The sequence below is a fragment of the Pleurodeles waltl genome, chromosome 12 (genome assembly GCF_031143425.1).
Source record: "Pleurodeles waltl isolate 20211129_DDA chromosome 12, aPleWal1.hap1.20221129, whole genome shotgun sequence".
NCBI lineage: Eukaryota > Metazoa > Chordata > Amphibia > Caudata > Salamandridae > Pleurodeles > Pleurodeles waltl.
In genome coordinates this window covers 683501430-683515912 of record NC_090451.1, presented here as the reverse complement: position 1 = coordinate 683515912, position 14483 = coordinate 683501430, and the positions used below count along the sequence as shown (strand labels likewise).

The window sequence follows — 14483 nt, the reverse complement described above, 5'->3', positions numbered from 1 at the left end:
CTCTGGTTCCCCTGATTAGATTTTTGCCATTTTGGTATCAAACAATTTATCACAAGTTACTATTTTCTAAGGTGCTTTGGGATTTATCTTGTGTTGAGTTTTCACTGTATTACTGTTTGTGTGTTGCACAAATACTTTACACATTGCCTCTAAGTTAAGCCTAACTACTTTTTGTGCCAAGCTTGTGCAAGCGATTGTGGTTGTTGCTTGACCAGGGTTTACACCCATATTCAACCAACAACTCAATTTCTCACAATCGTCTTGAAGAAAAGTCTAAACACCTGTGAAAAGAAGGTGTTTCTAACCAGTTGATCCCAGACCCCTTCAGAGTGGCTCACAGCCTGGAGTTCATTTTTAAATAAGCAGCGGGTCACAGTTTTCCTTTTAAAGTTAAGGGAAGGCTGTGTTTCACATTATGAACATTTTGCACTTTACATTTCTCCCATTTAAAAAAGTAGGTTGTATGTTTGTGTTATACGTGTTACGGTGCCACATATGGAGAAAGATATGTCCTGTGCCACACATACATACTACACAGGCTCTCTGTTACCCATACACATATCTCAATCATATGACACATAGTCATACATCCCCAGAGACCACACTCTTACTGACACACATAGCAGTCCTGCCATAGTGCCCCTAGTCAAAGTATTTTGTTCAAACGATAGTATCTGGCTCTATGGACATTAGGCTTAAAGAAAGTTTGCTGGGTGTGGGGGTGTACAGTAATAATGCAAGAGTTTGGGAGCTCACGATGATCAAGCCCCCCACCTCCTCTCAAAAAAATAACAAAAGGTCATCTAGGCTGTTGCCGATGACCTGGAGTATTTTCACACCTTTTATGGATATCAGCTGCTTACAGCCTCCGACAACGAGCTGGAAACCCACCGTCTACAGTGTTTTTCAGCTCATTTTACATGCCTATGTGTGATTTCAGCACCCCACTGTGAGGAAAGGCCTCTTTTTGACATGGCCAGCACCCACTTTTTGCCTGATGTATGATGTAGTCTAAAAATTGTAGTGCCCCCGGTCGCTGCTAACCAGGTTCCCTGGGCCATAATTATTTCCCTAAAAATGTTGTGATGCATTGCAAAATTGGATACACCTTTAGATACCACTATAAGTCCCTAGTAAAAGGTGGTTAGGTACTCAGGGCACGGAGTACTAAGAGTAGGCACCCGAGAGCAGCAGCACTGATTGTGCCACCCTCTAGGGCTATGCACTCTGCACTGCCACTGCAGGCTGGGGGTCCTGGTGCAAACCTAAAAAAACAAGCTTGACATGGCACAGTGCCTGTGTGCCCTGTCCCCCATACACTGCATACACTCTGGCTAAGACACCTCTCTGGCAGGCCTTCCAGTCCTAAGGCAGGGTGCACCATATTATATTTGCTGGCATAGCTGCCTGAGCAATATGTACCACTGTATCCTTGCCAAACCTGGGACATATTGAGTAAACAGAGCAGCTATTTTAAAACATGTGCTGGACACTGGTCAATACAAGTTCCCCATCTTGATGATGGCCACTCTGAACCCTGCGATTCTTGGTATCAAACCCCTCAGAATGATAAATCCAAACTGGTGCCAGTATTGGATTTATCCCTAAATGTACTCAGGAGTCACCTTAGAGGTGTCCCTGCAAAAGCCAACTACCCGGCCATGGTTGTTGACTGGCCCTGTCGAGCCTGCCACCTACAGACACCCAATCTACAAACCTTGGGGGAGAGATCCATCTCTGGTTTGTAGAACAATGCCCTTCCTGGGTGGAGGTCCTAACACCATATCGCTCAGGAATGTGCACTCCCTGGGCAGCGGGCTTCAAAGGGCTAACCGCCTTTGAAACTCAGTCCCCAGGCCTGCTGCTAGCAGCAGATAGTAACCCCTGTGCAAACCCCAAAATTTGGCAGGAGCAATGGCCGGAAACTGAAAGAGTAGGAGGAGTGGCCCCACCTGGCATGCACCACCCCAAAGATGTTGCCTGTGAGGTGGGCACTCCATTTCATTTTCCTCCATCTTGATGGAAGGAAAATAGCCAATCAGAGATAGGGAAGTGACCCTTCCTACAGGAGGAGGTCACTTTACTGTGTGAAGCCACCATAAGGTAGATGGTCCGTTGGTCACTACCATGTTCCAACTAAAATGCCCAATAAATACAGTATTTAGTGGGCATCCCTAGACCAGGACAACAGACTTGAAAGACAAAAGACGACCCGCACCAAGAAGATCCAAGGAACAAGAACTGTAGACCAGCTGCAACAAAGAAAAGGCGCCAAACCCTGCCTGCTGCACCCAGGACTCGACAATCGCTGCTGAGGAGCTGCAAAACAACTGGAAAAACTCTAAAGAACCCCAGAGGACCTACAGGATCGAAAATTGCCATAGAACTCCCTCCAGAGTGGAGGTACCACTCTACAACAGCAAGTACTCAGCAAGCCAGTGAGGGTTACTTCACTGACCAGCTGTCAGGAAATCCTCGGTTTCTCTGGCTCCCCCTCTCCAGGTTTTAGGTGCTCTTCAAAGTTGGTGACACCCGTAAAACCTGCAGACTTCGTTATGGAGAGTTTCCTAGAAGTGGAGAGCTCTCAAAATGGCGGCCGCTGAAAGACAAGGTTGCCGCTCTAGTGTTGCGGCTGGAGGAACTCTGTGGTCAGCAGAGTAATGTGAAGTATGTGTGCAGCCTCTGAAGCAGCACACTTCACGGAGGAGATTTTGAGAGACAGGAGCCTTTCTGGAGAAGTTTTGCATTTGTTTTCCTGAGTCAATTGTTGCAGTCACACAAGAATTCTGAGAGAGAGAGAGATAAAGAATTATTAAGAGTGCCGGTTACAAGCTATAGAAACCTTTGCTTTCTAGAACATTTGTTTTAGTCAGAAGAAAATAGTAAAGAGCAGGAAGATCAGTATTTTCAAAAACAATCGTTTTCTGTCATATTAAAAATAGTGATGAGCAGTTATTCCTAGAGCATTCGTTTAGTCCTGAGAAAACACTACAGAGCAGGTAGAAGAAAAGAAGTTACTTACCTGTAACTGTGGTTCTCCAGGATTGGTATCTTTCATAGATTCACATGCTTGAATCATTCCCCGTCGTCGAAGTGGGAGTCCCACGGTAATTAGAAAGCAATAAATAGAGACTTTTCTTTTTTTTTTTTTCATTGCAGTCAATAGGAAAAAACACATTCAATTGTAGAACTATCAGCCTCATTAGAAAAAGCCCAAACTTCAGCCAATCAGGCGAGACCACCCCTTTAGAATCCTCAGCACAGAGGCTCAGTCTCTCAGATTTCTCCGCACTAGTGATTACAGGAAAGTAAAAGAGGTGAGCCCCTAAGGGGAGGAGGGTGGGTCGCATGTGAATCTATGAAAGATACCATTACTGGAGAACCACAGCTACAGGTAAGTAACTTATTTTCTTCTCCAGTATTGGGGTATCTTTCATAGATTCACATGCTTGAATCAGAGTAGTCAGCAGTAAGAAAGATGGTTGCGTTCTGAAACACCAGAAGCATGCCTGCGCATAATTCATCCTATATGGACTCATATAGGTAATTAACATCTGCAAATCAACCTTCTAAAAGATTATATACAAGAATATATACATCTACACATAGATATATTTACATGAAAAATATCAGTCTGGCAATACGTAGAGGATGGAGGGTAAAAAGGTTATTGGCTCACCTTATGCAAATAAATTACATAACACTGCTTGTCCTACCGTGGCATCCATTCTGTCAGTAGCTTCCAGGCAGTAGTGCTGGGTAAAGGTGTGGGCACGTTGCCGCTCTGCAGATCTGGCTCAGAGGGACTCCTGCGAATAGAGCTGCCGAAGTGGATACCGCTCTAGTGGAGTGCGCTCTGACACTGGATGATAACGGTTTCCCTGCTAACTGGTGGCATAGCTGTATGTCAGAAGAGATCCAGCGCGCTATGGTCTGCTTAGTAACGGCCTTGCCTTTGTTGATCCGTCCATAACTAATAAACAGTTGCTCAGATTTAAGGAAATTGCTAGTCCTTTGTATATAGAATTTTAAACATCGTTTAATGTCCAGAGAATGTAATGCGCGCTCCGCTGCAGTTTGCGGGTTTGGAAAAAATGTTCTCAGAACCACCGGCTCATTTAGATGAAAAGACGATGGAACCTTAGGTATAAATTTTGGATTAGTTCTCAAAATGACCACCTCTGATTTGAATTGGAGGAAAGGTGGTGAGATTGTGAAGGCCTGGATATCGCTAACCCTCTTCGCTGATGTCAAGGCCAGAAGGAGGGCTGTTTTAAAAGAAATGAATTTGAGGTCTACCTTATGAATGGGTTCAAACGGATGCTTCATTAACTGGGAGAGTACAATATTCAAGTGCCACGGAGGTGGAGGACGGTGAATCGGCGGAAACATCCTGAACAAGCCCTTAAGAAATTGTTTTATTATTCTGGATGACCATAAAGAAGTTGACTGAGATGTTCGTCGGAAACGGGATATAGCAGCAAGGTGCACTCTAATAGATGAATGCGAAAGGCCTGATTTAGCTAAATGCAACAGATATGGCAGAATCTGTTCAGGAGAGGACTTTAGAGGATGAACGTTAGAAGTTGAACACCATATGCAAAATCTCTTCCACTTGAGCTTATATGTCCTGTTTGTAGACTGAGCCCTGGCACAGGCAAGTACCTCCCTGCAATCTGGAGGAATATCTAGGCCGTCGAATTCATAGAATTCAGGAGCCAGGCTGATAAACGAAGAGACGTCGGGTTGGGATGACGGACCTGACCCTGATTCGTTGTTAACAAATCCGGTAGTGTTCTCAGTCGAATGTGATGCTGCTCCGAGAGTAATAGAAGTTCTGTGAACCAAAACTGGCGTGGCCATTTGGGAGCAATTAATAGAAGTCTGCATGGCTCCCTCTTCATTTTCTGCAGAAGTCTCGGGATGAGTGGAAGCGGGGGGGAAAGCGTATGCATAAATCCCTGACCATCTGATCAAAAACGCATTCCCTTTTGATCCCTTCTGCGGTCGCCAGCCTGCGAAGTGTTGGCATTTCCTGTTGTCTCTGGTCGCGAACAGATCCAGACTGGGTTTGCCCCAATGACGAAAGAGGCGGTCGAGAACTGACTGATTGAGTTCCCACTCGTGGCAGCTGGTTCGAGTCCTGCTTAAGGCATCTGCCCAGGTGTTGGTGATCCCCGGGAGATGCTCTGCTCTGATGGATATCCGATGTTGAATCACCCAATGCCACAGCTTCTGCGTTTCTAGTGATAATGCCTGCGATCTTGTGCCCCCCTGTTTGTTGAGGTAATGCATGACTGTGGTATTGTCTGTTCTTATCAAGACTGAAGAACCCCTGATGTTTGTGAGGAAGGACTTGAGTGCCAAGGAAACTGCCCTTAACTCCAATACGTTTATGTGAAGAGTCGACTCCTGAGTGGACCATTTCCCTCTCACTGAAAGATCCTGCAAATGTGCGCCCCATCCCTCTAAGGATGCATCTGTTGTTATAATGTGCACTGGCTTGTCCTTCAGGAATGAAAGACCTTCTGAGATGAGGGGCGTATCCGTCCACCATTTGAGAGCTTGTTTTGCTGATGGGGTTATCCGAATTACATCGTCGAAAGAACCTTCTATTTGTTTCCATTGATTGTCTAACTGCTGCTGAAGTGTTCTCATGTGCAGACAACAGTTTTCTATCAATGGAATGCAAGACAAAAGCATCCCCAGAAAAGACTTGTAAGTCCGAACAGAAGCGAACCTTCTTTTTATGAAGTGCTGCTAAATCTCAAAGTCTCTTTCGTCTGCCGTGTGAAGCAAAGGCTTTTGCTTGGACTGTGTCCAAGACGGCTCCTAGAAAGGTGAAGTTCTGGGAAGGATCTAGATGAGACTTGGGGTAATTGACTGTCAAGCCTAGTGTTCCGAAAAGAGATAGACTTGTCTTCGTGTCCCTGGCAGATTTTGATGTTGTTCGTGCCTTTATTAGCCAGTCATCTAAATACGGGAACACCTGTATTCCTAGTTGCCTGAGGTGGGCTGAAACCGGTGCTAAAACTTTGGTGAATACTCTTGGGGCCGACCTGAGGCCAAAGGGCAACACTCTGAACTGGTAGTGAGTGCCTGCAACCCTGAAACGTAAGAATTTCCGATGACTGGGGTGAATGGGGATGTGGAAATATGCGTCCTGGAGATCTAAGGATGTCATAAAGTCCCCTTGGTTGAGTAGGCGCAGGACGTCTTGAAGGGAGATCATGCGATAAGATTGCTTCTTGAGATATTTGTTGAGAGAACGAAGATCTAAAATAGGTCTCCAGTCTCCTGTCTTTTTCCGTATAAGGAAGAAGCGGGAGTAAAAACCTGTTCCCCTCTGGCTCCTTGGTACGATCTCTATTGCTCCCTTCTTCCTTAAGATAGTAATCTGCGCCAGAAGTTCGTTGAGATGGGCTGGCGGGGGACCTCTTGGTGGTACATGAGGGGGAGGCTGGTTGAATTCTAGTGTATGTCCTCGGTTGACAATATCGAGTACCCATTTGTCTGAAGTAATTTTGGACCACTGGTGGAGGAACTTGGAAATTCTGCCCCCTATTAGAGTGTTGATAAAGGGGCTGGGTGCAGGCATCCGATGAAGGTCAGTGCTTTCTTGCAGTCTCTTTGGTTTTGTAAGTCGACTTTCCTCTCGCTTGTTGTCTGAAATGCGTGGATGACTGTTGTCGAAAGGAATGTGGTTGTTGCTGGCCAAAAGTGGAACGAAAGTGTCCCTGGTAAGAGGAGTATTGACGGTACTGATGTGCGCCACCTCTATAAGAAAAGGTCCCTCTCGCTCCCCGAAAGGGCTGTCTCTTGTATTGCAATGTTGCCAGAGATCTGGCTGTCTCAGTGTCTGCTTTAATGGATTGCAACGCATCATCCACATGCTTGCCAAACAAGAGCTCGCCATCATACGGCATGTTCAGGATCTTTAATTGTACTTCTGGTCTAAAAGAAGTAGCTTTCAGTCACCCTTGACGCCTAAGTACGGCCGCTCCGGCTAACTGGCGGAAACTTGTAGACGAGACGTCTACGGTGCAGTCTATGATCTCAGCCGAGATCTTTTCATCCTCCTGTAGAATCTTGCGTGCTTCTGCTCCACTATCTTCAGGTAACATGTCTATAAACTGCGACATATCGGACCACATCTGGCAGTCGTACCTTCCTAGAATTGCTAGGGAATTTGCTGCTCTAACTGTAGTGGCCGCCATCGTTGAGAACTTTTTCCCAATCGAATCCAACCGACGTCCTTCTTTGTCTGGGGGGGGCAGTCAGAGATGCAGATGGATTTCTGGACCTTCTCTGAGCAGCCTGCGATATGACCGAGTCTGGTTTAGGGTGACTAACCAGACATGCTGGAGAATTGTCCGGTGCTTTATATTTTTTCTCAAGCCTCGGTAAGACTGCAGGTATGGAGGATGGAGTCTGCATGACCTTAAGGCCCTCCTCCCAAATGAAGTCAACAATGGGTATAGCCCTTACTGACTTCCTAGTATCCTCTTTGAAGTCATAAAGAAAACAGTCTGACTGCTTTGATGTTATTGTCAGTTGGAATCTTTTTGCAGCTCTTTCCAGCACACTATGAAAACCACCAATATCCTGCGGTGGAGAGTCTACTGGCGGAGGCGTAGAAGGAGAAGGAGATGGTGTTTGAATTTGATATTCATCCCATTCTGGAATGATTGAGTCAGTGTCCTGAATTTCACCTTCTTCCTGCTCGTCCTCAGATGAAGGTGGAGCAATATCCTGTCCAGATGAAGGAGCTGTGGTAGGATCAGGAAATTCAGATGGTCTAGCAGGGGTGGACACTGGTGTATGTGGAGGTTGCACCGGGGTAGAGGAGCCAGGTGGAGGAAATCTAGAATAATAGTCCTGCATCATCTGCTGTAGGTTAGCTATCAACGAGACAGGCATCTGAACTGTCTGCTCCTGCTGCTCTTGAGGTTGCAGGTGACTCTGTCTCTGCTGATCCGAATAAGGTTGGTCATCTTCTTCTTCATCCTCCTCCTGACACTTAATCCGTAGTTCAGAGGGGCTACGTGCCACCGGGAAGAAACCATCATCAGAATATACATCATCTTCTTCCTCCTCGTCCGCAAAGAGATGTTGCGGAGGTACTGGTGTGACTTTACTGGGTGATGTATGTGATGGAAGTAGGAGAGAAGACTTGCTCCTTATTGGTAGAATTCTCTGAGGCAGGTAAGGAGATGCTCCAAAATGTTTGGGTATCGGATCAGGGTATTGAGCCGTCGACGGAGCGTTCGTCGATGGTGTTCTCGTCGACGGTGTAGGCTTCGACTGAGCCGTTGTCAGTGGAGCAGTTATCGGTGATGTGAGCGTCGCCGAAGTTGCCGTCGACGGTGCCAATGTCGACAAGGTTTCCGTCGACGGGGTTGCCGTCGACGGGTGTGTCGCCGTCGCTGCTTCCGTCGGTGAGATCGTCGAAGAACCTCTGAATTTACCTGTCGATGAGTGCATCGACGGTAGAGATTTCATCTTCTTACCCGTCTACGGTTTCTTTGTAATCTTCAAGGTGTGAGCCGACGATGGACCGTATTTCAAGCTCACCGACGTTATAGTCGTAGATGACAGTGGAGACGAGGTAACAATCATTGGCGACGATGGAGCCGTAAACGTGGCCGTCGCTGTTGTCGTCGATGAAGGAAGGCCTGCCGTCGACAATGCGCTCGTCGACGGTGTCGTCGACGGTGTGGATCTCCTGGATGTCGACGGTGGCAGGGAACTCGAAGGTCTTTTGAGCTTCTTTGAGGAGGAAGCAGGTGTAGATGGCTCTGAGCGAACCGTACCACCCATTTCTCTGGATGTTGAAGCTTGTTCCTCCGGCCTGTCCTTAAATGCATGCAGCTTCTTGGCTGACTTACTGCTCTTGGGGGAGAAGCTCTCCACAGACCTCTTCCTCTTCTTTGAGGCCACTGATGTGTCGCTGTCCTCTTCCTCAGAAAGAGCTTCTCTGGCCTTTCTTTTCTGAAGCCAAAGTAAGAGCCTGGCTTCTCTGTCTCTCAGAGTCTTGTTGGGAAAGGTCCTGCAGATCTTACAGTCTTTGACCTTATGCTCTGGATGGAGACAGTATACGCATTCCTTGTGAGGGTCCTCACAGTGAAGCCTTAACTTTCCACAGGTCCCACAAGGTCTAAACAAACTTTTTCTTGCTGTAGACATGATGGAAAAATACTACAGTAAGAACAAAAGTGAAAATTGAAGAATATCTCTTGAAGAGAAAGAAAACTGAGCAGAGCTCAGGGAGACTCCCTTACACACAACGTGCGTTAGAAAATCTGAGAGACTGAGCCTCTGTGCTGAGGATTCTAAAGGGGTGGTCTCGCCTGATTGGCTGAAGTTTGGGCTTTTTCTAATGAGTCTGATAGTTCTAAAATTGAATGTGTTTTTTCCTATTGACTGCAATGAAAAAAAACACAAAAAAAACAAAAAAAAATGTCTCTATTTATTGCTTTCTAATTACTGTGGGACTCCCACTTCGACGACGGGGAATGATTCAAGCATGTGAATCTATGAAAGATACCCCAATACTGGAGAACAGTTATTTCAAGTACACTTGTTTTTTGCCATATGCAAAAGGTGAAGAGCAGTAATTCCTAGAACATTTGTTTTAGTCATGAGAAAACTGTAAAGAAGAGGAGTTATTTCAAGAACATTCGTTTTAGTCATGAGAAAACTGTAAAGAACAGGAAGAGCAGTATTTTCAAGAACATCCGTTTTAGTCATGAGAAAACTGTGAAGAGCAGGGAGAGCAGTTATTTCAAGTACATTTGTTTTTTGTTATGTGAAAATTGTGAAGAACAAGTTTTCTCCTACACTACTCATTTTAAATCAAATCCAGTGTTCTGAAGAAGAGGAAAAGAATATGAAAACAAAAGTTGTATAATCTCATACCAAAAAATTCTCCACAAGTAAAATTTCATTGCAATTTTTACCATTCATTGCAAACACAGAAGAGAAGCTAACGCCTCTATACACTGGGGTAGGTCACACTCAAAGTTACCTTAGTAAAGAAAAGATTAATCCTAGTCAAAAGGAACAGAGAAGGTAGGACTTAGTGAGCGAGAGTATTCATGTTTTGCTTTATTTTATAGCCTGAGTAACGTAACCACTGAGTCCTAAAAAACAACAGACAAAGTGATAGACCAGCACAGATTAGAGGACAAGACAGTCTCTTCTTTCATCCCCAACCCCTTTCCCCTCTAAGAGTAGTTTTGTTAGTCTCCCGATAGGAATATAGCTGGGGACTGAGAACTTTAGAGAGGCACTGGGTAAAGCTCATGCCCCATCGAAGATCTCAGGTACGAGTGAGGTGTGGGTGTTCCTGTTGCAGCAATTTGCCTTTGGTGGCCCATCGCACGCTGTGAACCTGACAAGAGCAGCTGACTGATCTGGTGATCCATTTAAGAGGCTGCAAGAATCTGCAGTGTTCTGAAACAATGTGCTGCAGCACATGCATCAGATAACAGTTTACAGCACTTTCAAAGGTTAGCCTGAGACAAGAGGCCCTAGCAATGCAGCTTCTGAACTGTGTGCTAAGACCACAGTCCCCTATCTCTTTCCACCAAGTTGATTGCCCAACAGGCGATAAACTTCACTCTCGAAGATTAGAATAGACAGAGTAAGAATCCTGTGTTCCAAGAGCAGATGCTGCACACAGCTACGCAATCAAAAAGATCTGAATTGTTTCTCTGTTTTCTTGTGCACACCACCAGCAACTTAGCTGAGCAGAGATGAGCTACACACGCATTTTCCACATTACAAATACATATTTTAGAATCCATAAGAACTTCTTAAAGCCACTAAGCATGTTATTTTCAAAATAATAAAATGTTTTACATTATTTTTAAAATAATATCAATGTTGGGACATCAGACTTGTTATCAATATTATGTTCTGACTGAACTAGACCCTCCACCTCACACCACCCTCCAATAGTAAGCCTAGACTGTTGATGTAAATACTCCCTGAAAGTCAGCAATTCAGTGAGCTTGCAGTCATATCTGATTCCAGTTTTTTCAACGACAGTAAAAATACTTGTCACAAACTGTCCTTAGGCGAATTGACAGAACAGATCCCAATTAGAAGGGGAGTCCGTCAAGGTTGTGTGCTAGCCCCCCTATTATTTACTTTATTTATTAACGAAGTAGTGAAGGCTGTGTCCATATGCCAGAATGACGCACCCTCCTTGAATACACAAAAAATTCCTATCCTGCTTTTCGAAGATGATTCGCTCCTCATTTCCAAGACACCGATGGGGTTACAAATCCTTGTTGATCGATTTTACTCATTTTGTCGCAATCACGGGTTGGAGGTTAACATTGACAAAACAAAACTAATGGTGTTATCCAAAGGGCCTAGTAAAAGATGTTCCATCCACATTGATGGAGTTTTCCTGAAGGAAGTTAGCTCTATAGATTATTTGGGAGTCAGGTTAACTAGTAAACTATCATGGGAAGAGCAGATCACAAAAAGTGCAGGGTTGTTACAACATAGAGCTTCGTTCATATTGCGCTTTTACCAGGGCTCTTTTGCAAAAGCTGTTTCTCCAGCATTGAAGATTTATATAGCCAAGGCACAAGGTGCAGCTCTGTATGGAACGGAGGTATGGGGTTTCTCCAACTGTAACAAGATCTCAGTGGGAGAAAACAACTTTGCGAGGGCCTTGATAGCGTGTCCACTCTCCACACCCCTGCTCCCAATATTTTGGAATCTGGGGTTAAGTCGAGCAGCAGATTTTGCTACTCTAAGACCTCTCCTGTACTGGATCAGGTTGTGGACTACCCCTGAACTAGATATATATAAGATCTCATTACTTGACCTATTAAAATGTCAAAATGCCAATACTGTCCCTTGGATTTGTCATGTGTCCCATTGGTTCCGTTTGCTGGGCTTGGGTGACTATTGGGAAAATCCATGCAAATTAGAGAGACGGCACAAAAATGTCTTAAAGTTAACTTACTGGTCTTATGTCAGGGATAATAACATAACCTGTAAATCTCATGGTCGTTTAACTAACCTTTTTATTGATCTTAAATGGACTCCAAAGTTTGAAGCCTATTTGGACATTATACCGGAATTGCACGGCAAAAGCCTATATGCAAGGTTTCGTTTTGGATCCCTGCCCCTGATGTCATTGATCCACAGGTGGGGGCCGATTGGTCTGCCTGATATATGCCCCGCTTGTGGCAGTACCTCCGAAACTATTGAACATTTTATGTTCTTTTGTCCAGCTTATGCGAACCCGCGATCAAAATGGATTCGCAACACTTGTAGGGCAATGGGATTTAAGATCTGTTCCTTGGCTCTACGGGTGTTAGAAAGTCATAATTCAGCTGATGTAATTCTCCCTGTGAGTAAGTATTTAGTAACAGCATGGCACATGCGTTGCCACTTCCAAAAAGCAACTTGAGGTTATTATCTCTTCTTAGAGCTTTTATGTGTAATTTGAGCTTTTATTGTTTTACTGTTTTTAATGATTTCAAATAATTCATTAATTTGTAGTTACTGTATGTTATCAAAATGATCATTTATTCTTGTATTTTTGCTAGTTCGTTTTATGTGCTTTTATGATCAATTGATCGAAATAAAGCTGTGTATGTGTATGACTTGTCACAAACTGTCCTTAAGTCACACAGTTCAAGGAAAACTATTATGACACGTGATAACACAATGAGGTTGAGGCTATGGGATAAGAAGAACACATGATAACTGTGTATCATGATAACAGAGGACTATACAAAGGCAGACAAAGTACAAAACGTTGTACATATAACACTGGAGCCAAGGCATTCAATCACTATACGTTTACACTGTTTCTCAGTCGTTACAGCAGTGTCACATCTCACAATATAACACAACACACTACACATTCAAGCGTTTGTAGTATTGTAGAGTGGGGCCAAGACGTATGAAGCTTCTGGGACCTGGTATGCAACAGCTACAAAGTGGTTGACACCAGCAAGAGCTGCAGAGCCTGGCTGTTGCTTTGCCATGAAAGAACTGAGCCTTCAAGAAGTCCAGAGACCCTGCTTATCAATTTGCTTGTCTTTGAAATAGTCGGCTATCTAAGTTATTAGACTGTGAGATCTAAGTCACACCAGTTACAACATCCATCTGTATTTGCACATGTGCCTCTCTATGCATTGTCTGAGTGTATATGCAAGCCTTTATGCAAGATATTTGTTTGTGCATCCACATATATAATAACATAAAACCAATAAAATAAATAACACATTTACCTATCATAGCCCAGACCGGATTGCTTTGTCAGTTTATAATTGTGCTTTACAAAAATACAAAACAATTATGCAGAAGAACCAGCTATGGCAAAAAAGTAAAATGAAAGTTTAGATACATTAGTTAGCAGACGAGCACATCCTGTTATCTGTTGTCTTTGTTAATAAAGAGAGGATCATACCTTCAGTTCACGCCCCATTTTCTGCAGCTTCCTGAACAACACAGAGGCAATATTTTCCATGTTTTCTGTCTGTAGTGTCTCAAATCGGCCCACCTTCCATTCAGCCCAGTGGGTTTCCCATTCTTTTGTGGATTCCCACACTTGTTGTATAGCATCCAGGTCCTAGAGAGAGGGGTTAAGAGAGAATTCATGTTACTGTGGGAGAGCTCCTTTCCATCGTGGCATTCATGGACTACTTTAGGTTCTCACTGCCTCTTCAGATGAAACGTAACTCCAATTTGTGGATATTTCAGCACAATATGTTTGTTTGGTAGTTCATGTGCACTGACCTTAACAACTAAGCAAATCCTTGAAATACTTGGAATTTAGACTGCAAACAGGAAATTCAGTTTATATGCCTCTTTTTCATCTCTGCTCCCCATCACTACCTAGACTTCTTAGCACATGCTACCTCTCCCATAGGGGATCAAGCGAGCCTCACCAGCTATCGTTATATTGCACCAACATGTTTCCCTGTGGACGAGGGTAAATGGAATGCTTCTCTCCAAGTATTACTTCTGGTTGTATTAGTTCACAAGGATGTTAAAACAGGACTAATGTGTAGCAATTACCATGAGCTTGTTCTCACACAGAACACAATCATGCAGTGGGCTATCCAATGCTTTAGACTTGTATCAATTCCTTCGTTTATAAGGCACCTATCAGTATAACTGTTCTGATTTAAGTTAATTGAGTCGGGAGTAGTGGGCTTGAACATAGAGTTCTAAACTATAAATAACTTTCTGCTACTTCTACATATTTTGTAATTGCTACATATTAGCTCTTTTAAATTCCCAATGAAGCACAAGATTCTCCTCTAAGAAGAGAAATAAAAAAGAGAAGAGATGAAAACAGCATTGACAAACCAATGTCCTTGCAAAAAGATTCCTTAAAATGTCTAAGCTAAACTATTTCTTCAGTTTGGGATGAGAGATCAAAACTGCGGTGTTTGTAGAAAGCAGGTGGAATAGCTCACACTACCACTCCACAGATATAAACA

General features: G+C 44.0%; 1 protein-coding gene across 1 annotated transcript in view; it reads right to left on the bottom strand.

Annotated features, from left to right (window-relative positions):
- Nucleotides 1-14483, bottom strand: part of DNAH2 (dynein axonemal heavy chain 2) — a 1666550-nt gene that overhangs the window by 1040921 nt on the left and 611146 nt on the right. Inside the window, exon 25 of the mRNA XM_069218683.1 lies at nt 13445-13606. Coding sequence (XP_069074784.1) covers nt 13445-13606 — 162 coding nt within the window. The remainder of the gene's footprint in view (nt 1-13444; nt 13607-14483) is intronic.